The 23,682-nt window shown below is 33.1% G+C and overlaps 1 protein-coding gene across 2 annotated transcripts; it reads left to right on the plus strand.

Annotated features, from left to right (window-relative positions):
• Positions 1-17,782: 17,782 nt before the first annotated feature.
• Positions 17,783-22,289, plus strand: LOC108454416 (uncharacterized). Of its 2 annotated transcripts, XM_053025735.1 has the most exons (7): positions 17,783-18,431; positions 18,623-18,880; positions 19,296-19,538; positions 19,681-19,830; positions 20,042-21,475; positions 21,891-21,986; positions 22,086-22,289. In XM_053025735.1, the coding sequence occupies exons 1-5, from the start codon at positions 17,985-17,987 to the stop codon at positions 20,963-20,965; spliced, it is 2,022 nt and encodes a 673-aa protein (XP_052881695.1). In that variant the 5' UTR covers positions 17,783-17,984; the 3' UTR covers positions 20,966-21,475; positions 21,891-21,986; positions 22,086-22,289. The 2 variants fall into 2 exon arrangements, with proteins under 2 accessions (XP_052881695.1, XP_017608359.1); XM_017752870.2 differs by having other exon boundaries at positions 21,883-22,289.
• The last annotated feature ends 1,393 nt before the right edge of the window (positions 22,290-23,682 follow it).

The raw sequence follows: 23,682 nt of genomic DNA on the forward strand, positions 1-23,682 counted from the left end.
CATTATCGTCCACCACTCAATTTTCAAGCACCCCGAATAAACTAAAATAACATTATAAAATTTAAAAACCTCCTCATTATCTTTTCCACCATCTTAACATATAGTTTCATAAACTAATTTCCTCCCAATTGGCCACCATTAAAAATCAAGTATTTAACTAAAATGTCCATTTTCATCAAACTTTTTATAAATTAATACCTATTAAATACTGTAAGAGTAAATTCAAAAATTAAAATCAGTCAAAGCCTTCAATTTACAAATGACTCAATACTACATTCAGAAATTCGAATGTGATAGGTAGGGCTCAATGGTACTTTCATGATCCAAGATAGTATAATACAAACATTAAAACCATGATCTAATGCAATTGCATATACTTATACATTTCATTTTTAACCAATTCATGACCATAATTACAATCCATTTCTACCATATCTTCACACATACAACATATATATAGCATTTATAAGTTAACTCATTAATCAATTCAAACCAAGCTTACAACTCAATACAAAAACCACTTATCATTTAATATCATATTCACTTAACATCTTTTACATTGGTAACTTACCATTCAACCACTTTTCTAGAGTCATTTGACTCTTTTACGATCATTTTAACCTCTCAGACTTGTTTCCAATAATTTTCTAAATAACTTAATTAACTTTTCTATCACATTTCACATATAATACAAATGAGGTCATATCATTAATGTAACAACCCAGTTTCAATGGTATAAAAAACGGTGGTTCCAGAACCCTGTTTACCAATGATTGAGTTCGTAAGTTTTAATATTTAATATTTACTAGTCTATTATAGTGTTATTTGAAATCCTGGTTTGGTAATTTGTTTGACTGGATAATTAATTTTAGTATAGGGATTAAATTAAAAAAGTGGTAGAAGTTGATTCTTTGGATTTCTATTTACTAATGATAATACATTTTTTATTAGGGCCTAGAATAATAATTTAGCCATTTCCTTTATAGATAGTGAATGAAGCAAAGGAAAATTCATTTTTTTATCTTCTCCATTATTGTCTTTCTTTCTTGTTGAGATAAGAAAATTCAGCCAAGTTTTGTACTCTTGCATGGTAAGCTAATTCAAGCCTGTTTTATATGAATTTTGTGTGTTTAGGATCGTTTTACTTCAATCTAGCTAACAATTGTGTCTGTTTTTAGAATTATTAAAGATTAATGATATTGTCATTGTTGAACGCTTGAAATTGTGGTGTGAAATGATTAATTTAGAAGAGAGGTTATGAAAAATGACCACTTTGTAAAATGAAAACTTGTTAGTTTCAAATATTAGGACTTAAGTGTAAACATTTCGAAACCAGTCTGAGATTTCTATAAGTGTTGTTATAATAGGGCTTGACCGTATAATGTGTGAGGTTTAAAGGATTTGTGAATGACTGAATTGAACTGACTCATATGTATAATAAGTTGATGAAAGATATTTGATTGATTAAAATTGAATTAAATTATGTTATAGATCAAGAATTGAGTCCGTCAAGAGAAGATCGAGGAAAAGAGAAAGTCGTTGAGTAGACTCTACGTGGTGTGTTACCATTTCACCAGGTAAGTTCATACAATATGAATCCATTTTAGTTTTGTCCTTTAAGTATAAATGTGTACATGAATTGATCATGAGAGTTTGGTTGTTTGGATAAAAAGGAGACATCAAGTTTTGAAACCAAAAAAAAATGAAAATTATGTTATGAAAAGAACTTGTCCTGATGAACTTAGTAAAAAGATTCAAGTACAGGGTTGCATGTTATTTCCTGATGATTCTAAGATTCCAGCATTTGCTGCAAACTCAAAGATACATGTGACACAGATTTAACATGGACTGGTAATCTGATGTCATTTTAAAGGTTTAGCCTAAATTGGTAACCTTACATCTATATATAGCCCTAACCAGGCTATTATTATGTCGATAAAGGTTTAGCCCGGACAAGTAACCTGACACTTCTGTACATGATTAGTTTGGATGAGCCTCTGATGTGAAATGTACATGTGTTTTGAGTTTTTTTACGATGTTTCATTAGGTATCATAAAACATGCGAGGTATGAAAGTATTAACATACCATGTTGCATATTTGTTATTCGATGTGATTGATAAAGTGTCTGCATTTATTATGTTGGAAATAAGTGTCTGCATTTATTATGTTGAAAATAAGTGTCTGCACTTATTATGTTGAAATTGAACGGGAATGAATTAGGTATGAAAGTTTAACATATCATGCTGCGTATTTGATATATTGTAAGTTGATAAAGTGTCCGCTCATTATGTTGAAAATGGTGTTGATTTGTTTGGTAAACCATGAACACATTGTAGATTAACTTTTAAATTGTGCTCGAGGTATGTTGAAGTTTGATCTTGTATGAGCTTATTAAGTATTCATAATACTTACTCCTACGTTGTTACACTTTTTGTAGATTTTGGACGTTCAAGTCACATTGATTGAATCCACAAAAAGCTCAAACTTTCCATCTAGAGATTTAGTAAACTTGATTAATTTTTTTTTTTTGGGTGGTGGCATGTATATAGGTGGTTAGAAGTATGTAAATATATCAAGTTCAAAGTTATTTATATTTGTCTTTTGATGTTGTAAATGAAGGGGATGCCAGTCTCATTTCTAGATACGTATACATATAATAGTTTTGTAATCGCAAAGATGTTTTTGAATGGGGCATAGGATTAAATGAGTTTTAGTTTAACATTCCCCAGTATACGAGTCCACTGGACATTCTATCCACAGGACAATCCACAGTTGAACTATCCACAAGAAGGCTTACCAAGTAACGGTTCACCATGTATGTGTTAAGCATGTTGTAGGTTATGAGAATTGTGTTCTAAACGTACTATAAATTTTGCAATCATTGTGTCCATGAATTGATTTATAAAAAAAGTTCAGGTAATCGGTGGTAACATCTTGTAGCTTGGGTCCGGCGACCGAACCAAGCAGGGGTGTTATAGTTAAACCATTTTATTTGACAATATCACTTACCGAATTCACCATTTATAGCTTTATTAACATGACTTAGACTTGGAAAGATACTCAGATCATCCAACCAACACACCAAACTGACACCAAGGTGCATCATCAGATAAACGGAAGTAGGGTAAACTAGCACATAAAGTGCATACTGGCACACAAAGTGCATATTTGGCACACAAAGTGCATCTTGACATATGAGATGCATCCTAGCACAACCCCATACACAAACCATTCAAACCATTTTTACAATTTAATACATATAACATTCTCAGTCACAATCATAATCCAAATAATTATCAAACTCATACATTTCATATTATATAACATATCCCACTCCAATTTTCATATCACATTATGTAATTCATGTCATTTTCCATTTTATTCATTTTGGTTATCTATCCCAATAATCCTTACCAAACTCAATCAAAACATGTCATACTATCACATATACTCGCCTCAATGATTTATTAATCAATAAACATGTATATGCTGGTAAATATTTCTATCTTAAATAACAAATATACAATTTGTGACTTGTGTCACTCTTTGATAGCTCTCATTTTTCCTTTCCCTCTCAAAGGTTCCGCGTTAAAGTTAGATAAGTATAATCACAAAACATATAACACCATAAATTTCCATTTAATTCACAATCAAATAAAATATTAGCCATACTTTCTAATTTATTCAATTTAGACCCTAAAATCGAGACAAGCATAACTTTCAATCTAAAGCTCCAGATTAAAATTCAATTTTACATAAACTAATTAGGGCCTTCTACTTCCTATTCCTACCAAAATTTCATAACAGTTTTACATTTTATTCAATTTGGTCCCTAATATTCAAAACTAACAATTAATCTAAATTAACTTTTCAATGTAGTATTTTTCATAATCTAAGCTTAAAATCTATCAACTTCACATTTAATTCTTCTAGAAATCAACAATGATAACTTTCTAAAACTTTAACAATTTTACAAATTGGTACATGAACTAGCTAAATCAAGCTCCCATAACCTCAAATCTATAAAAAAAAAAGTTACAAGAAAATGACTTGAATTTACTGTCTAAATAATGTTGAATGGTAGAAGAAACTTTTAAAGTTTTCTTCAATCCCTAACTATGGTAGATGGTGGAATCGATGAGACATATTAGAGGTTTCCACTACATTTCCTATTTATACACTAATTAGATGTTAATTAACCTAATTTAATTAATTAAATTATGATTTACTTAACATAATTAACCTTTAATCAAGCTTAGTGGAATTCTTCATCATCATCCACTATTGCATAATTAAAAATGGTTTAATTATCATTTTAGACCTTTGGCTAATTGTTGTTTAAGTCCGCGAGCCTGTTTCTTAATTAAAAAATTATTATAACATCTCGAACTAGGGTCTAATCAGAATAGTAGTTTTGAGACCACAAATTCAAAATAAAAATAAAAATTCTATGATTATTTGATGATTCATGATATGATTGCATGTTTGTGTAAAATTTTCATGAAGAAATTCTATGCCTAAAGTGTCCAATTTGACTTTACGGACTAAATTGAATAAGTTGTAAAACTTTTGTTCTAGAAGATTCAAGCATGAAATTGCATTAGGTTATTAATTAGAGGTCCTTAAATAGAAATTTGACCAAGTTCTAAAATTTTGGACAAAAATGGGCATGAATAGGAAAATTTTGAAAGAAAGGCCAGGGCATTTTGGTCATTTGGTTAAAAAAAGAATAAAAAGGGAAAATAAGTAAAAAGTGTGCTCATCTTCTCCAAGTTCTAGCCAAAATTTCCAAGAGCCATAGCTAGGGTTTTGTTCATCTTTTCAAGCTTGATTGTAAGTACTCCTAAGCCCCGTTTTTAATGTTCTCTATATTTTTGAGATCCTTGAAGCATGGTCTTTCCATTTCTAGCCATATTTTGAAGTAGGGTTCATGTATGAAACTTGACCCATGTGTGAAATGGTTGTATTTTTATGTTTAATAGAGGAATATCAAATTTTGATGTATGATAAATATCTTTTACTAAGTGATTTTTAGTGAAAACACCTAAAAAGGACTTATTTGTAAAAGATGAAGAAATGGGTAGTAGAAATGTGGTTTAATGTGAAATATGGGCTGATATGAGTTAGAATATGAATCGGCTAGGCTTGGGTAACAAAGATAATGCATGCATTTCATTTTTCGAGCATAGGGACTAAAGTGTAAATAAGTGGAAAGTTAGGGGTAAAAAGGTAATTTTACCAAATTATGTGTTACGGGTCGATATGAGCAATTTGTGTATTAGACAAGTTAAATTTGGCATTATAGATTAAGAAAAATGTGATTCGAGTCTTGATCGTGGGAAAAACAAGGTTTACGAAGATTAGGCTCATTTCTATCATTTTGCACCGAGGTAAGTTCATTTGCAAATTATACAACATGTACCATACTTTAAATGCTTAAATATTGCATGTATGGTGTTGAAACCTTCCCGCAATTTAAAATTTTTAAATTTGAAAAAAAAAGGGGGGAAAATCGACTTTTTGGAAAACAAATGCATAGAGTCGCCATCGATCTTTTGTTTTGGTGTGATCGAATCACCTAAAAATGAGGTTAGTTTGATAAAATAAATTTTGGTTTATTAAAACAACGATTTTGGTCTACGAACTTTTGAGAAAACGGGTTCGGGAGTCGGTTATGCATGAGGAAGGATTAGCGTCCTCACTACGCTCAAAATTGGTACCGAACCGATTAAATACTGTCCTTATGTCTAAAATTAAAAAGTTTTTGAAATGTGGTTCTTTTTTATAATGTTTGAGCAACCCGAGTTGGTTGCCAAAATCTTCTTGTTTCGATGTCCGAAAGTTTATAATTCGAGAATTACAAAAGGATGCTCAACTATTTAGTCCAACGAAAAATCGAAGCCCAGCACAATAGGGTACGATTCCTCGAATTTTCCAACATTGACCATTGCCTTACCTTATAAAATACGTGTGAAATTTCGAGGAGATATTCGATTATTTTGGACAAATGAAAAAGCGCAACCAGCACGATAGGGCTCGATTCTCAAATCGCCAAACATTGAACATCGTCTTCGTTTTTAAGTACTTTTTATAAAAATGAGTGCAAATATAAAGGAATGTTCGATCGTTTTGAGCAAACGAGAAATCACAACCTAGCACGATAGGACATGATTCTCGAATTGTCAAACACCGAATATTGCCTTTGTTTTAAATAATTTTTAGAAGATATGAATGAAATTTTGAAGGGATACCCGATTATTTTGAGCAAACGCGAAATTGCAACCCAACAAGTTAGGGCACGATTCCGTGAATTGCCAAACATCGAATCTCGTCTTCGTTTTGAAGAATTTTTTGAATGAATGATTATAAAGCTAGCTTAAGACGTATTAATTCAATTTGAAATAAGATGAAATTAATCATAAGATTCGGGTTTTATAGAAAAACCATATTTCAAAAAACAAGATGGAAAACGATGATATGAGGTAATAGGCATATACGAGATGTGATCAACTAACATACTAATAATTAAACGGGACTAATCTAAAAAGGTAATGCGATTGCAATAATGCATGGAGAGTAGTTGGTGTGACAAAATAAGACAATGGGCAAATAATATGCTACAACAATATGCATAACATAAAATGATTACTACTAGATACATAAAACGAAATGCAAGTCGAAGAAGCAATATGATGAAATTATTTCAAAACAATGATAAGTGCATGACACATACTATATGATTTGATGAATTGATAAAATAAAACATTTGTAAAGACAAGCTTCATAAACACACGCAATCATTAAAATATATATTGTAGAATGAATATATATATATATATATTTTTTTTAAAATACGTAATATATAAGTTGATAAATTTATGCAGAAACCAAGAATATATATATTTATTGAAAGAAATATTATAGAATTAAAGTTTGAATCCAATTGCATGTAAATGTCAATGTTTTAAACACAAGTTCATTTAAAGGTTTACAAAATACACGAAAATAAAAATATGATACAAAAGAGTAATAAAAATGCATGACAAAACACAATGCCTAAAATGGATTTATAAAACATATGTACATGTAGGTTTACTAAAAAGGGATCATAAGATTAATGACCATATATATATATATATATATAAATCTAAAAATATACATACTATTATATCTAAAAGGTTTAAGTAATAAGCCATATAAAGCACCAAAGCAATACAATGTAAAGAAATATTCAAGAATAATGATTTTTATAATTACAAAAGCGAGGTTTCTAAAATTATTTCATATATGCATAGAGAAAATATTTGACAAATCATGAACTTATAAGTGTTTTAAAATGGAAAAACAATTAAAGTAATAAGTGTATTGATATATATACATATAAACTTAAAGAGAGTACATGCAAATTTATATAAAATGATAATATGCATAGGGCTAAATTAACTTGGTCGCATGTGTACAAACATATAAAGACATTTAGATGAGGTGCTATCTAATATATTAAAATAATGTGACATAAAGAAAAATTTTAAGAGGGTAACTTTGTAAACACATAAGAAACAAAATTCTCGAATAATTTACACGCATAATTAAATGAAATTTAGACAATAAGTATTTTTGAATAAAAGAAAAGAAAGAAAAACAACATTAAAATAACATATACATAAATATACATACGAAAAGAAAAACAAATGAGACATTGTATACTTGGTAAAACCAACTAATAATAATAATAATAATAATAATAATAATAATAATAATAATAAAGGAAGCGAAGTTAATAAAATAGGTAAAGTATTAAATGGATTTTAAAACAATAAATATCTTAAATAAAAGGCTTAATGAGATAAACTAAAATATAAAAGGGGAAATTTGTAAATAAAAGAAGCCAAAAATGGGGACTGGCGTGTGAGGTGCGCAAATGCACAAGGACCAGATCTGAAAATAATCCAGCCCCAGCGCAAAAATGCAGTCTTTGCAATGGACTAAAGTGCGAACGTGCACAACTTAATGAGTTAATTTAAAAAGGAAACAAAATAGAACGGATAAGGCGCGATTGAATGCGCACGCAAAAGGGGAGGACCAAACTTGCAAATAATCCATTTGCAGAAAAATGGAGTGGGTTCGGGTCCTGAAACGGGTTGACGCGCGGGTTCCCTCCCCCTAAAATGGCGCCGTTTCAAATTCTATACTAAACCAAGTAAAAAAAAAACCCTAAACTGGTTATTCATCATTAAAAAAAAAATAAGTCAAAATAAAAAGAACTGATGCCTATCTTCCAGTTCTTTCGACCGAACCCAAAGGCAGCCCTCAGTCACCGTTTTGCCTCCATGTTCGGCCGACAGTCGTCATGCAAGGGCCTATCCCAGCCTTATTCGACCGTGAGTCCAAAGGTTCGCTCAAAAGCTTTTGAATCCCCTCCTCAAAACTCCGATCGCGATGAAGTGAGTGAGGATTTGAGGGAACCAACAACGGAGGTAAGCCTCATTTCTTTATTACCTTTATACACCAAATAGAAAGGCAAGAAGCAAGAAAAGAATGATGACCAAATCGGAGAAGAAGAAAAACTAAAAAAAATCACATTTTTAAACTATTTTTGAAAATTTTTTATTTCAATATGCTTATATTGTGCCCGTTCGTATTTCGTAAAAGAAAGAAGCCCCCTTTACAATCAGAAATCATAGGCTTTATAGCTGAATAATCAATAAAGAAAAATACAATTTTCTTTTTGTTGTTTTGTTGTTGTTGTGTGGTTTGTCCTTCTTGCAGGTAGAGTACGGGCATGCGCAGGCGTACGGGGCTGTGTTGGCGTGGATACGGGGGAAGTGCTGGAGGGTTGCGGCTACTAGGGAAACCCTAGGTTTCTGTTTAGCTGAAGTTGTTTTAGTTTTGGGCCGTTTGGACCACGGGTATTTTGGGCTAGGGTTTTAGCTAATGGATTTTAATTGGGTCCTGGGTTATGTATTTAATTTTAGGTTTTGGACTATAAAATGGGCTGATGGACTGATGTAATAAAGGGACTTGGACTATATATTTGGTTTTATTTATTTGTTTTTTAATGGGTCGAGTAAATTTGGCCCACTACATATGGTAAGTATATATATAATAAATGTGATGTTGTGCCATGTGTTAATGCTTAAATTTTATTATGAATGCTTGGATTATTCCATAAGTATTTGATTGGTGCTATGAGCATTGAAATCGACATTATGAGCAAGTACGACAGAAATTTGGTATTGAAGAATCCCATTTGAACCTTAGAAATATTTTAGGATACAAGTGACATGTCACTAGGAACTATGTGATCTGAACTCATTGAATTATGGTCTGAGTTCATGATATATGTGGCATTTGAACTTATTAAGTTATGGTCTGAGTTCATGATGTATGTGGCACATGTTTTGGCATCCAGGTACTGGTCTCGTATATTATACCGGTGGCTGCGTAGTCCGACATGTGTTACGAATACTCGATAGCCTATGTGAGCAGACCTGTGAGTAGCTCGAAAGCGAGCAACATGTGATATGTGATATGAGGTAGCATTGGCTACATATGAGGCACTTAGGTGCAAGATTCCGATGTATTCGATGATATTCCTAGTGTTCAACGAGTAGTTCTAAAGGAAGTTCAATAAGTAATCTTGATGAATACGTCGAAGATGAGAAAGTAAGTTATTATGTGCAAGTGGGCACAGGTATGTACATCGAACTCATGAGAATTTCATGAGATATGATGAACTTGTGGTGAGAATATGAATATATATATATGAAGAATGAGTTTAAGAGATTCAATAAAATGCAAGATTATGTTCATTATGTTAAATGTATGATTAATACTTATTTAAGTTGTATTTTATTTACATGTGAACTTACTAAGCTTTAATGCTTACCCCCTTTCCTTTCTCTTTCTTATAGTGTCGCTAAGCTAGCTTGGGGATTAAAAGACGTCGGAGACTCGATCGCACTATCAATTGAATATTTGGTATAGCTAGTCTCATCATTTTGAGTATGGCATGTATAGGGACTTGGTCTTTTTGTTATTTGTCATATTAATCAGCCAAATATGTTGGCTCATGATGGTAATATGATTATTTTGTATATGGCCATGAGAGGTGGCTCATATTGATTATTTAGGTTGTAACCCTAATTATTGGTGCATGCATGCAAATGTGCTTAGACTTTAATGCGGTTATGGTTACTTATGGTTAATGAGTGTGATGGATGGCATGTATGTTTAGTGTATGAAATATGATTAATATGCATGACAATAAAGGTGATGCAAGTGTGTAACTTGAAAGTAGGCTAGTAAAAATGATAGACAAATATGAAATTAGTGTGGAATGCCACATGAAAGCATGATAGTTTGAATAAGTGATATGTTGACATTACCAAGTCATAATTTAACCATGAATGTGAATGCTTGAGTAATCAAATTTGCCATGTTGCATGCCATGAAGTGAATGTAAGTATGTGAGTGTTTAAGGGTGGCAAATGGCGTGGAAAATAGCCTAGAAATTGTCCACATGGTTAGACACAAGGATATTTGTCTAGGCAGTGTGCGACACACGGTCCATCCCATGGGTGTATAATCTGGCCGTGTGTCCCCTGCACTCTAATTATACAAAACGGAATGCCCAGTAGTAAACACACGGGCAGAGACACAGTCGTGTGTCTTAGCCGTGTGAAGGATACGGATTTACGACATAGGCATGTGCCCAGGCCGTGTGAAGTCTGCACTTGATTTTTGGAATTTAATTCGCCACATGGCCCAAGCACACGGACGTGTGACTTGGCTGTGTGACATTATTTAGTTGATGACGTCATAATCAGAGTTACACGGGCTGAGGACACGGGCGTGTCCCAAGCCAAACGGGCGTGTGAGACCACACGGCCTACCCACATGGGTGTGTGACTCTCCAAAGTATGAAAATTTTCTAAGTTTCCCAAAAGTTTCCAAAGTTCTCGGTTTAGTCCCAAACCACTCCTAAGGTACGTTTTGGGCCTCGTAGGCCCATATAAGGGACATTATGCTGGTAAATGAAAAGTTTTAAATTTAGACCAAAATTCTTGTCTCAGTTTTGTATGTTTGAAGTGAGTTTAAGTCTGGTAATGCCTCAAACCCTGTCTCAGCGTCGGATACGAGTAAAAGGGTGTTACAATTATAGCGATTAAACTTTTACAATTTAGTCTGTGGGCCTTAATTAATCATATTTTTTACTAAATTACTTTTCCAAATTTCAATTCATCAACATATTAACTCCGTAAATATCTTTATTTAATATTTACATACTCAGTTTATAGAAACAATGTCCTAAAACTACATTTTTCGACACCACTGAAAACTAGGTCATTACATCCTTGAATATTGACGAAAAGTTTTTGAACTATAAATTGGTTTGAACATGTTTATAACTTGTAATTATGTTTAAATATGATTTAGAAATATTTTTTAAAATAATTTGGAACCATGAGTTATGATTTAATGGTGTTTAATGAAGTTTTAGTATGATTTTGAAGTGTTTTAGGCGTACTTGGTTCGCGACAGAATGTGCCGGTGTACATAATCGTTATCAAGTAATAAGTAAGTAAAAGAGTTATCGTCTTCACAGAGACTGTGAAACAGCCCGATTTTAGGTCTAGTAGGAACAGTGGTTTCAGGATCACAAATCTAACATAGAAAAATGTGTTTTTATTATATTTTTATGGTCTACATTTTTATGGAATTATTTTTTAAAAATTTCGTTTGAAAATTTTGATGTTTGGGCACTCAATTTAGTCAAAAGGACTAAATTGTAAAAAGTGGAAAAGTTGAGCTCTACATGCTAGAGGTGCCCAATTGTTATGAAATTTTAAATTGGAGGTCTTTATATGGTAATTAGACCATTGGTTAAGTTGGTGGACAAAAATGGATATGGTTAGGCATGTTTCCAAAGTTTTTCATTAAGGGCATTTTGGTTATTTAGTTATTAAAATGAATTAAAAACAAAATTAAAAGCCAATTTTTGTCCATCTTCAACCCCTTGGCAGAATTTCACATGAGGAAGATATAGCTAGGGCTTTTCAAGCTTCCAAGCTCGATTGTAAGTCCGTTTTAGCCCCATTTTTAATGTTCTTTACATTTTTGAGATCCTCGTAGCTCAGTTTACCTATTTCTACCAATATTTTGAACTAGGGTTTATATTTAAAAATTTACTCATGGATGAAATGCATGTATTTTGATGTTTTATGGAATAATATGAATGTTTGGAGTGTGATAAATAAGTTTTACTAAGTTTTTTTTGATGAAATTGCATAAAAGGACCAGCTTGTAAAAAGTTGTAAAATGTGTGTAAGTGTATGATTTAATGCAAATGTGGACAACTATAATTATGAAAATGGTTCAGCTAGGCCTAAAATGCAAGGAAATTGAATAAATTTTTTTTTGAGCCTAGCGGCAAAATCATAATTTTGTGAAACTTTAGGGGCAAAATCGTAAATTTTGCCATAGGATGTTTTTGGGATAATTTGAATAATGTGAGCCATTAATAAGTCAAATTTGTTATTATAGATCAAGAAAGACGTGGAATCAACCTTGATCAGGGAAAGGAAAAGATATCAGACTAAATTGTAAAATTTATATATTTTACACCGAGGTAAGTTTGTATGTAGATAATATATTGATTCTTTTTATGTTATTATATTTCGTTATTATATGAGATGTGGCTGCCTATAGAATGATCATTTGATGTAAATTACGAATCGAAATAGACTATGAATGAATTTGTTAAATGTTGAAAAGTGAGGAATGTCCTGATTAAACCTTCGAAATAAAAATGATACGAATGATCCATTTTGAGAACACATGTGTAGCACTATGTGCAGGCTACTATGTGTTTAAGATGGTTTTAGGTCACGTGTGTAGTACTAAGTGCAAGCTACTATGTGTACCAGATAGTTAGGTCGCATGTGTAATACTAAGTGCAGGCTACTATGCGTACCCGACAACTTCGATCACGTGTGTAGTACTAAGTACAGGCTACTACATGTATCAGATGGTTAGGTCACGTGTGTAGTACTAAGTGCAGGCTACTACGTGTACCGGATTGTTGGTTGTATGTGTAGTACTAAGTGCAGGCTACTATGCGTACCACATAGCTTCAATTACAAGGGTGGTAATATGTGCAGGCAACCGTGTATCTGTTATTATTCCGATGAGTTCAACGGGAAATTGACTAAGTGAAAATACATGTGAACATGACTATATGATTAATAAGTGCAGGTATATGTTTGTGGAAATTTATGAGCAATGTGCTCGATAGTTGAGCGAACTTTCGGCAAGATGGAATGGAGTAAGTGAAATTATGTAAGAGTGAAATTTGTAATAAAACAGTTTTGAACAGTAGCAGTTGTGTAACTTTGAAAAATCACCAAAAATCGTGGAAATCGAATTAGAGGTGAATAAGATATAAAATTAAATCTTATTAAGTCTATTTTCATATAAAGGAAATAGTGTAAGCAAAATAATTTCATATTATGATATATTTGAAATTTTGTCAGACAAGGTTAGAATGATTTCAAAATCCCCTATTTTGACTTGGAAAAATCATTAAAAATTGTACAAATATAATTATGGGTTATAATTTATATTCTTAAAATCTTTAATGAGTCTATTTTTGAAAAAAAACAAACGAGAACATTATCCAAATCTTTTACGAAGAGATAATTAATTTTAGTGCAGAGGGGTCGGAACTATTGGACAGCGAAACATGGGTGACTTTAAAGAATAAAATGTATTTATTGGCTAGACCAAAAATTCTTAGAATTGGCGGATCTTAATTTGGAGTTCCGTAGCTCCGGATATAAATAATTTAGTGACTGTGACTCAAGAAAACAGCTTGACCTGAACATGTGTATATATACTATTATGATTGTTTTATATTGAGAAATATGTTGATAAATCGTTTATTATTTACATACTTACTTACTAAGCTTTATGTTTACTCTCTTTTCTTTTCTTTGTCTTATAGTATCACCAAGCTAGCTCGGGATTCAGAGATCGTCGGAGATCCATCCACACTATCAATACTTTTTGGTATTTTGAAAACAATATTTTGGATTATGGCATGTATAGATGACTTGGTTATTTTGTTTTATGTCATAATTAATTTGGCCTAAAATGTTGGCCTTCAATATTTGATAGCTCATTTTGTATATGACCATTGGTATTAATTAGTATCGTTCAAAAGGTATGATGATGCATGAATAAGTATGAAAATTGAATTGTTTTAACTTGGATAAAAAAATCTATGTCATGGTTTCGTACGATTGCATGTGTTATGTTCCAGTAATGTCTCGTACCCTGTTCCAACATAGAACACGGGTAAGGGGCGTTACAGACTGTATCTATTTATCAAATAATTGTAAAATTATTAATTTAAAAGTTGGTGAAGAAAACAAAACCATTTACGGTGATAGATGTTAAAATTAAATTAATTAACTAGATTGCAAATTAACCTAAATGCAAATGAGATGAAATAAAATGTAAGGTGATGGTTTAGCAGCAATTTCACAAGTTTAACAACAATAACATGAATAAGCTAGAATAATTACAACACTTGACTCAATTCATTCTCATCATGTTTAACAATGTTCCGAAAAAAATTCCATTACAACCCAATCATTCATTAACTTGGAATCTAATATAAGTTCTTTTGAAGTCTTATACTTAGAAAAACATGTATATTAACTAAGGATTCCTTAGAATTTATGTGAAGTAATAAGGACAGATAAAGTTTGAAACAATTTAAAGTTATGCAAGGTAATAGAGCTCTCCCAGAGTTATTACGAACCTTTAATTTAATCGGATCAAGATCTAAATTAATCATACACCTTCCAATTATCGTGTCCATTAATTGCCATCTGGTCAGGATTGATCAACTAATTCTAATGCATCCAAACTTTTTTTAATGCATGAAATACATAAATGATTTTAATTAGAAGCATGAACAATTGAGGCACAAAACATCATAAACATGAATCGAATGAATGTTATCAAACTATTGCAATCATTCCAGCTAAAACAAAATTAAGACATCGTCGTTAATGGAAAAAAATTAAACAATTTGCAAACATATTTGAATAACCAAGAACAAAAATAAAGAATAAGGAAGAAAGTACTCTTGATGATTTTGGTGATTCTCCGAAGACTGATCGTGGTCGCTTTCTCCAATTCTCGTGATTGTTCCTTTGCAAACTGCTCCTTAAGGTGGCCAGTCAAAAGAGTTTTTCTCAAGGAAAATGCTAGTTAAAGGGAAGTGGGGAAATGAATGGCTTATGCATGGAAGAGAGGGAAAAACATAAAAGAAAGATGAGAGTTAAGGGATCTGTAGGATGATTGAAATGGGAGATGGGAGATGGTATTTATAATAGAGGAATGGCTTGGAAGTTTGCTAAAAATAACATGGAGATCCTTTGGTTTGATCCCTTACTTGGTCGGCCATGAAAAATGGGATGGGAGGTTGTTGGTTACTTGATTTGGTGACTGATTCTCCCTTGATTCATGGCATGAATTGGACAACAATCAAGCTTTAAGTTGGGGGTTGATTTGTGATTTTTTTTCACTGATGTAGGGGCCTTCAATTTAATTAATCCGAAGCTAATTTTGGCAGCTCTTGGTGTCCTGCCGAATTTGGGCTTCTCTTCCCCCTTGTTGGGAAGTTTTAGTAACCCAATTACGAAACAATTTAATTCTCTTTAGCAACCATCTTCAAGTTAGGTCAAAGCAATATTTCTGAGCCTAATTCATCATCTAACTGTCCAAATGAGGTGAATTTTATCTCACATGTATGTATGTTTTTATTGAATCCCACATTAACTAATTCAGTAATCTAATTGCAACAAACTAAGTAATTAACATGAAGCATAAAATAGCAAAATTATGTAAAATTAATACTAAATTTCATAAAATTACACAATTTACTAAAATTATTCCCAATGTTTGAATATGAACTAAAATCACTCAATTAGTTGTCCATTTACTCGAAATTTGCATAAATTACAAATAAAAAGGTGCTTGAAAAACCTATTTATTTTAGACGTATCAGTACTCAGTAAGTTACATTGCAACCACGAATTTGCAACATTACGACTACACATTCTCCATGTCATGACTTCATTACTCAGTAAGTTACATTGCAACGTCATAAATACCTCGTCGCCACACTATTACAACCTTACACTATTTTAAGTTGTTTTGACCTTCTGAGGGCCGTTTTGAGTTTTGATCAACTACGAATCAATTCTAAATAATTTTAAATTATTTTTAAAAATTTCAATTTGTCTAAAACATATTTTAAATGTCTTATACAATTATTTTAAACACTTCACTCCTAAATAAAAATAAAAATTTCTTTTTCATACATGCTTCGATGACATCTCTCATACGTACTGATCGTCGAGACAGGTGAAAGGTGTTACAAATTCCACCACCATTAAATGAACACTCACTTTCTTCTTCCAACATGCTATGATGATCAGTGAGTCCAAATAAATCATACAACGTCTGTCTTACTTCGTTGTCAACGTCCGAACAACTCCTTTGAAAAATTGATTCAACACAATCATATGTTTGATTTTCCATTGCACTAGTTTTCACTCTTCTTTTTTTCCCTACTATCACTCGTTAAAATGAAATATAAAGATTACAAATTGATAAACACTACTAAAGAATTTTTCTTAAAGAAAGAAAGACATCGTTCTTATGTTTCTAACAGGAAACAAGTCATTTTCATCCGCCTTTTTTGCACAGATAATAATGCATTATGGAAAATGTAATAAAACATTAATTTCAGTCTCCACAACCATCGTTGTGATAAACAATCATTAATAACATGTTTGGGAAGGAAGCTTGTTAAAGTTGTGACCCAAATTCTTATTAAAGAAATAATATAAAGGTAAAACTAGATGATTTGTTGTACGGATCAAGTTGCACAAGTAGAATCCATATAAAATTACTTTCTTCCATTTGATATTGATTACATAAGTAGAACCAATGTAGAACTACTCTTTTTATATTTGACATTGATTAGAATAAGGTTTTTTAACCTTTAAATAGATATAGTTGAAAATTCCTCTTATATCATTCGATTTTCAATTTTAATAAATTTTCTTTTTCTCTACCCGTGGTTTTTCTCGAAAAAATTTTCACGTAAAATTTATGCATTTTAATTTCTTTTCTTATTGCTTTGCAATATTTTTATCTTGAATTTTAAAAAAATGAACCTTTACATGGTGAAGTAAATGGAGAGAAATACGTGCATTCACATATCCCCAAAATCACTTGAAGGGTAAAAGTATCATTTTGTCGAGTCTAAACATGAAAGAGCTCTCGTTAAAAAAATAATTTTGATTCAAAATAATTTTTTAATAATATTTAACATTCGAAACTGAATTTTAAAATTGAAAAATAGAGAAATTAATTTCTCATTTATCGAAAACTACAGAGATTAGTATATTTTCCTCTTTAATAAAACCCTATTTAGGCAAAAACAAGGATAGAGATGGGGGCGGCAAATGGCAAATGCAAATCATGCAAGGTCTATTGTGCTTGTCAAGGAGGCAACTGCAAGTAAGAGCAAACAAACATCTGGGGTGGACCCCGCATTTGTTTGGATTTTGGAGGAAGCCGACAATGCAATCACGTTGTTTGGAATTGGACTCCCCATGTTGTGTGCATGTGCGCCAGGTGTCTCTATTTCCCTACGCACCATATTTCACTTCCCAATTATTTGACCTTTTTCCCCCGAACCAACCAAAGCCAGAACATAATGAACCACCTCATCATTCTCAAGGTAGGCTACAACCGTCCTTTTCTATTTCCTGCTATTCCCCTTATCATTTAGTGATTCATTTCTTCCTTTCAAACCTTCCTTCATTCGCATTCTTCAAACTCTTTGTTCACTTATGAACTTTGGAATATGACGGTGTGGGTGATTTTCTAAAACTTGATGCCAATGGCGATCGTCACAAGGGGTCGCTACCTTGAGAAGCTGTTCAAATTCGTTGACAACCAAGCGGGGCCTTTGATTGATGGAACTAAGGTTCTGAAGCTCAACACGGCGGGGCTCCATTACGTGCAGTCTCGGCTCCAAGCGTTGCAGGAGCTCGACAGACTTCTAGTGGGAGCTCCAGTTGACTATCTACGTGCCTACGTCTCGGACCTTGGGGACCACCGTGCGCTCGAGCAGCTTCGGCGGATACTACGCCTCCTAACCACTCTTAAGGTGGTATCTGCCTTGCTCCCTCCTGTGCGTGATCCCACGCCGCTCTCGTTGCTCCCGTTTGGAAGACTGAAGGTTCTGGAACTCAGAGGGTGTGATTTGTCGACCTCAGCAGCCAAGGGATTGCTTGAGTTGAGACATACTTTGGAGAAAATTATTTGTCATAATTCAACCGTGAGTGGTTTGCATTATTTTCGAAGAAGAGGAAGAATTAATGACATTCATTCAGTTTTTGTGATTATAAATCATAAGATCTCCCTCCCCTATTTTCTAATTCCTAACTAAGGACCATTTAAAGTTATTAATTATATATGGGTACTTTACACAAATTTTTTTCTACTGATCAATATTTTTGACATATGTAGGATGCTTTGCGACATGTGTTTGCCAGCAGAATTGCTGAGGTAAAGGGCTGTCCACAGTGGAACCGCTTGTCCTTTGTATCGTGTGCATGCAATCGCCTGCTACTAATGGACGAGTCGTTGCAACTTCTTCCCTCTGTTGAAACCCTTGATTTGAGTCAAAACAATTTTGCCAAAGTGGATAATCTTCAAAAATGTGCCAGGTTGAAGCACTTGGACCTTGGATTCAATCAACTGCGATCCATCTCATCATTTAGTGAGGTAGGAATAACTCCGATTTTTACTTGACATTTGATTTTGATTTGATGCTGAAAGATTTATCAAATGGGGCTTATAGCGGGTATCATCTTCTCTAGCATGTATTTTTCTGCATACTACAATTGTTATTGCTTCCCGTTATTGCTTCCCTATCCTGTTTGCTTGTAATTGTGCAATTGTCCGTATTTAAACATTCATTTTCGTCAGAGTTTCGTGTTTGTTGTTACTTTCATGCGCATTACTTGAGTGCTTTGATTTTGCCTTTCCTTGTTATTTCCCATTACACTTCTCTGTTTAAATTACTTATAGACATTCATTTGAATATTTTTTTCCTAGGTAAAAACTCCTCCTAATAATTTCTTAGTTTGCATGCTGTTTGATATAGGGAGCTATGCACCATTGTTTTTGAAAAATGCAGGTCTGCTGTCATGTTGTTAAACTAGTTTTGAGGAATAATGCTCTAAATACATTGCGTGGGATTGAGAATTTGAAGTCACTTGAAGGGCTTGATGTCTCCTACAATATTATTTCCAATTTTTCAGAGTTGGAGTTCCTTGTGGGCCTCTCATTTCTACAAAGCTTGTGGCTGGAAGGGAATCCACTATGTTGTGCTCGATGGCATCGCGCACAAGTTTTCAGCTACTTCAGTCATCCAGAAAATGTATGCATATGACATGTTTTTGTTGTGGAATTTCTATTAATATTCAGTAGTCATGCTCCTTTTGCTAAAAAATTCTTATTTTGGTTTATCCTGTAATCTTGCTAATTATACCGTTCCTATGTTCTGTTGTATGGCTGATTAGTTGAAATTAGATGACAAGGAAATTAACACCACAGACTATTGGAAGAGGAAAATTATCGTTGCCAGCAGACAGAAACGACCTTCAAGCTTTGGGTTCTATTCTCCCGCAAAAGATGATGCTGAAGCAGAGGGGTGTATCAAAAAAAAGAGGGTCTGTAAAGTTTCCCCAATTCTCTGATTTGTATGTTACTGTTGTAACTTCTGTCATCCATCATTCCCCTTTACTTGTGAAATGGTTTTGGCACACTGGTTTGTCTTTTTGACCCATTTGATGAAATTTTGTTGTGACCTATACGTTGTAGTTCATATCTTGTTTATCAATCTGATTGTTTTTTTTTTTTTAATCATTTTCACTTCTGCAGATAATGGTATCTCGACTTGCTTGTATTGAGAGTGAACAAGACAGCACTTACATTTGTTCTGATCTAGACTCTGTATCATGTGGTAATGAAACTCAAAGCAGAGAGAAAATCTTATCTGAGGATCTAGCTGAAATAGTTGATCTGATGAACAGAGTAGAACAATTGAAGAAAGAGTGTTCTATTCTATGGTTGCAGGAGTTCAAGGATTGGATAGTTTATGCTTCTAAGAATTCTGCAGATGGCGGTAATTTTAATGCAACTATGTTGCATCCACAGAAACGAAATTATAAGAAAAATGGGAAAAGTAAGAGGCATCTTATTGAAAGTTCAAGATGCATTTCAAAGTCCATTCAAGCTTCAGGGGATGGAAGTAGGTTGAGTGTGTTAGAATCTGATGGTTCTTTTGCAGATAAGTCTACTGGTGTGCATGCCAATGGGTATTTTGACCATATTTTTCCCCCAGGTATTACTGGTGGGTTCTCTCTACCAGGGTTGAGAACAATAGATATAAAACAAGAGTATCAAACCAATTATTTGCATGATGAGACAAGTAGCGGATCCATGCAGGCAGAGAGTGCTCATCACGGTATTTTTTCTGTCCAAGGACGTAATAGGATGCTTGAAAATGCCAGTGGATCACAATTGAGTACTACTGATACTATAATGGAGTCCAATTCTTCATCTGCTTACCCTGGATCGCCGCCTCATTATCAGAATGACCTTTTGCATCGTCACCTCAATTTGGTGGAAGAAATCTTGCAGTTATCTGCAGAGTCCTATTCAATGGCATCATCAGATAGTGATACTAGTTGTACTGAAGATGATTATTGTGAAGCTGGGCTATCTGTCTTGGAAAATCACAACAGGAGTGTTGAAGGGCGTGCTTCATCGCATCCTTTTGAGGAGGATTATTATGAAAAATAGAATAAGATTTCGCAATTGAGCGAAAATGACATCTGCTTCATTGATTCATGTGCTGAGCAAACCTTTAGTACCGCCAAGATTATTGATACAGACCAAACCACTCAATGCCCTGTAACTTAGATATGGGTTCTCATGATCCAGGGATATCTTCTTTTGTGAACCAAGAGGCTGATTAGTTTGATAAAATAAAACTTAGAAGGAAACCAAAAGGAAGAGAATCCGGAGGCCAGTAGGCAGATATTATTATATTAAAGAAATGGAAGGGAAGCACCTCTTAAAAGGGGATGCTCATCAGAAAGGTTTTGACAAAAATCTGATGAGAAATGCAATTTCAATGCCTCAACTTGATACTGCTTTGAGTTGTTCCTATGCAAAATGCTTTTCTTAGGGGAAAAGTGATTATATTGCGTATTACTTCAATGAAAATGTTGCAGATTTAAGAGTTAGGGAGACTTGCAAGCTATATATGCGTTGCAAGTGTGTAGTTGACCTGTCCCTTCCCAAAGAAAGGTAAGCATTTGCCAAAACTTTAGTTAAAGGATTTTAATTTGTTGTGATGAAGAATGCAAAATACCTTTACTGGATAATGAGTTTTAGTTCACTAGGGTGTTTTGTGTTATTGTCTTTATCTGCTAAGGTACTTTAAACATGTCCAAACTAATTACCCTTTATGCTCTTTATGTTTCTTTTTCCCTTGTTATGTTTTATTGATTCACCATGGAAGTTATTCATCTTTTGGAACGACTTCCTAAAGGGTTTAGAGTGTGAGAACGAGTTTAGACATGGTTTTTATCAAATTTAGGCATTGAATCCTTTTGGGTATAATTTGTTGCAGCCTTGCATCAATAGAGTCCTCATAGATTGTGGATTTGGCATTCTGAAGTCTTTACTTTCCTTGCTTTTGCTTTTATTTGCAGAGAAGTAGCTATAGTATTGAACAGTGAGGAAAAGTTCTATATGCTGGTTGTTAGTGTCACTTTTGATTGATGAGGTTGGATTATGAAGAAATCTTTTACATGAGGTATGAATTTGTTGAATTTTTTTCACCAATGATCACTTTGCAAAATTTCTTGCGTGGAATGGTAAATATCATTATGAGTGCAATTTTATGTGTTTGCAGAGAGAATCTTGGATATATTAAAGTTTCCATAAGTGAGGATTTGGTTGGTCTGAGTCTTTAAGGTTGTGAGGTTAGTGATTTGTGATACTTCATTAGAAGTTAAGATACTAAACATTCCTCAAAACCCTGTATCTAATTCCTATTGTTGGTTATGGTTCATGTGCACTAAATGATAAATGTTGTTAAAGAAGGTGATTTGAATAATCGTTCACTTAACCGTGATAAATGTTATATAAACACCTTTATGTGCTTTCAAGGGAAAATTAAGCGATTGGATTGTGGATCCAGGAGAAACCGACTATTAAACAGGTGCTGAGAGTTTATTGGAATCTTTAAAACCATGTGATAAGAATTTGACAGTAAGGAGAGCAGATGGATGTGTCTCAAAGATAGTTTTGGACAGGGTCTGTTAAAACATCAGAGGACCTCATTTGGTCCAAATAATCTTCTGTCGATAAGCAAACTTAAAAAAGAATAGAACTATGTCGCTAAATTCTTTCAGTATTCGTGTGAATTTCTAGACTTGGAACTTGGGGAGGATGTAACAATGCTAATGCTCGGATTTCTATCTTTTAGGAATCCTTACTGCCTAAGAATAAAGGCATCCAAGCCCAACTGCGATATGGGTCAGTCCTAATATGAATTTTCAGGCTATAATTTTGTTATGGGATGGCATTTCGTTTAAGAATAAAAGTCTACTCTCCGAACATATACCCTAGTTACGCATCTTAACCTTTCTCAGTAATCCGTAGTGATGTGTAGGGACCATCTAGGGTAAGTGATCATTTGCATGTATGGGTATATCACCGCACATGATGAATAATCACGATATAATCCTTGGATAGAGTGTAAGGTGAATGGAATTCTAATTTGGATAGGACTCTTCGGAATGAAAGAATTTTGTCTATTTCAAAAGTTGAATTGTTGATCCTCGTCACCATGACATTGGATCCAACTCAAAAGGAGGAGGGGGATATTTTAATTTTAATTAAATATTATATTATTTTCATCGCTGTACTTTTTTTATAGGAGTTATGTTTAGTGTCTTGTTATGTTTTTCATTAGTTATTGATATTTAATCTTTCTTGGATGTAGCGGTAAATAAAGGGCAAAGACAAAATCAAAATAGTTTGTTGGGATTAGAATTAAATTATATATTTTTATGATATAAAATATAATTTTATTATTTTAAAATATTAAATTAATTTTTATATTTTTAAAAACAATATGTAGTTTTATGATTCTAATTTAAAATAAAATATTATAAACTATAAATGATTTAAATGAAACAGATTCTATTTTGAAGGAGCTGCGCCTGCTAGCTCCCTAGATCCTTCCTAGCTTGGATGCTACAGATGAAGGGTGAGGAGTCTGAATCATAAGAAGACTTGCGCGTAAAGATGTTCCCTTATCTGATCAAATGATTGTCAACATATAGAATCTGACAATGATACAATTATATTAGCAAATAGTGGTCAATCTTCATCGTAGAAGAGAAATTTGAAACAAAAATGATATCAGGGGCGTAGCCAAGGCGGGCTGGCATAGGTCCCGGCCTTCCTTAAAATAGAGAATTATATTTTAAACTTTTAAAATT

The sequence above is a fragment of the Gossypium arboreum genome, chromosome 3, assembly GCF_025698485.1.
Source record: "Gossypium arboreum isolate Shixiya-1 chromosome 3, ASM2569848v2, whole genome shotgun sequence".
In the NCBI taxonomy this organism is placed as follows: Eukaryota; Viridiplantae; Streptophyta; class Magnoliopsida; order Malvales; family Malvaceae; genus Gossypium; species Gossypium arboreum.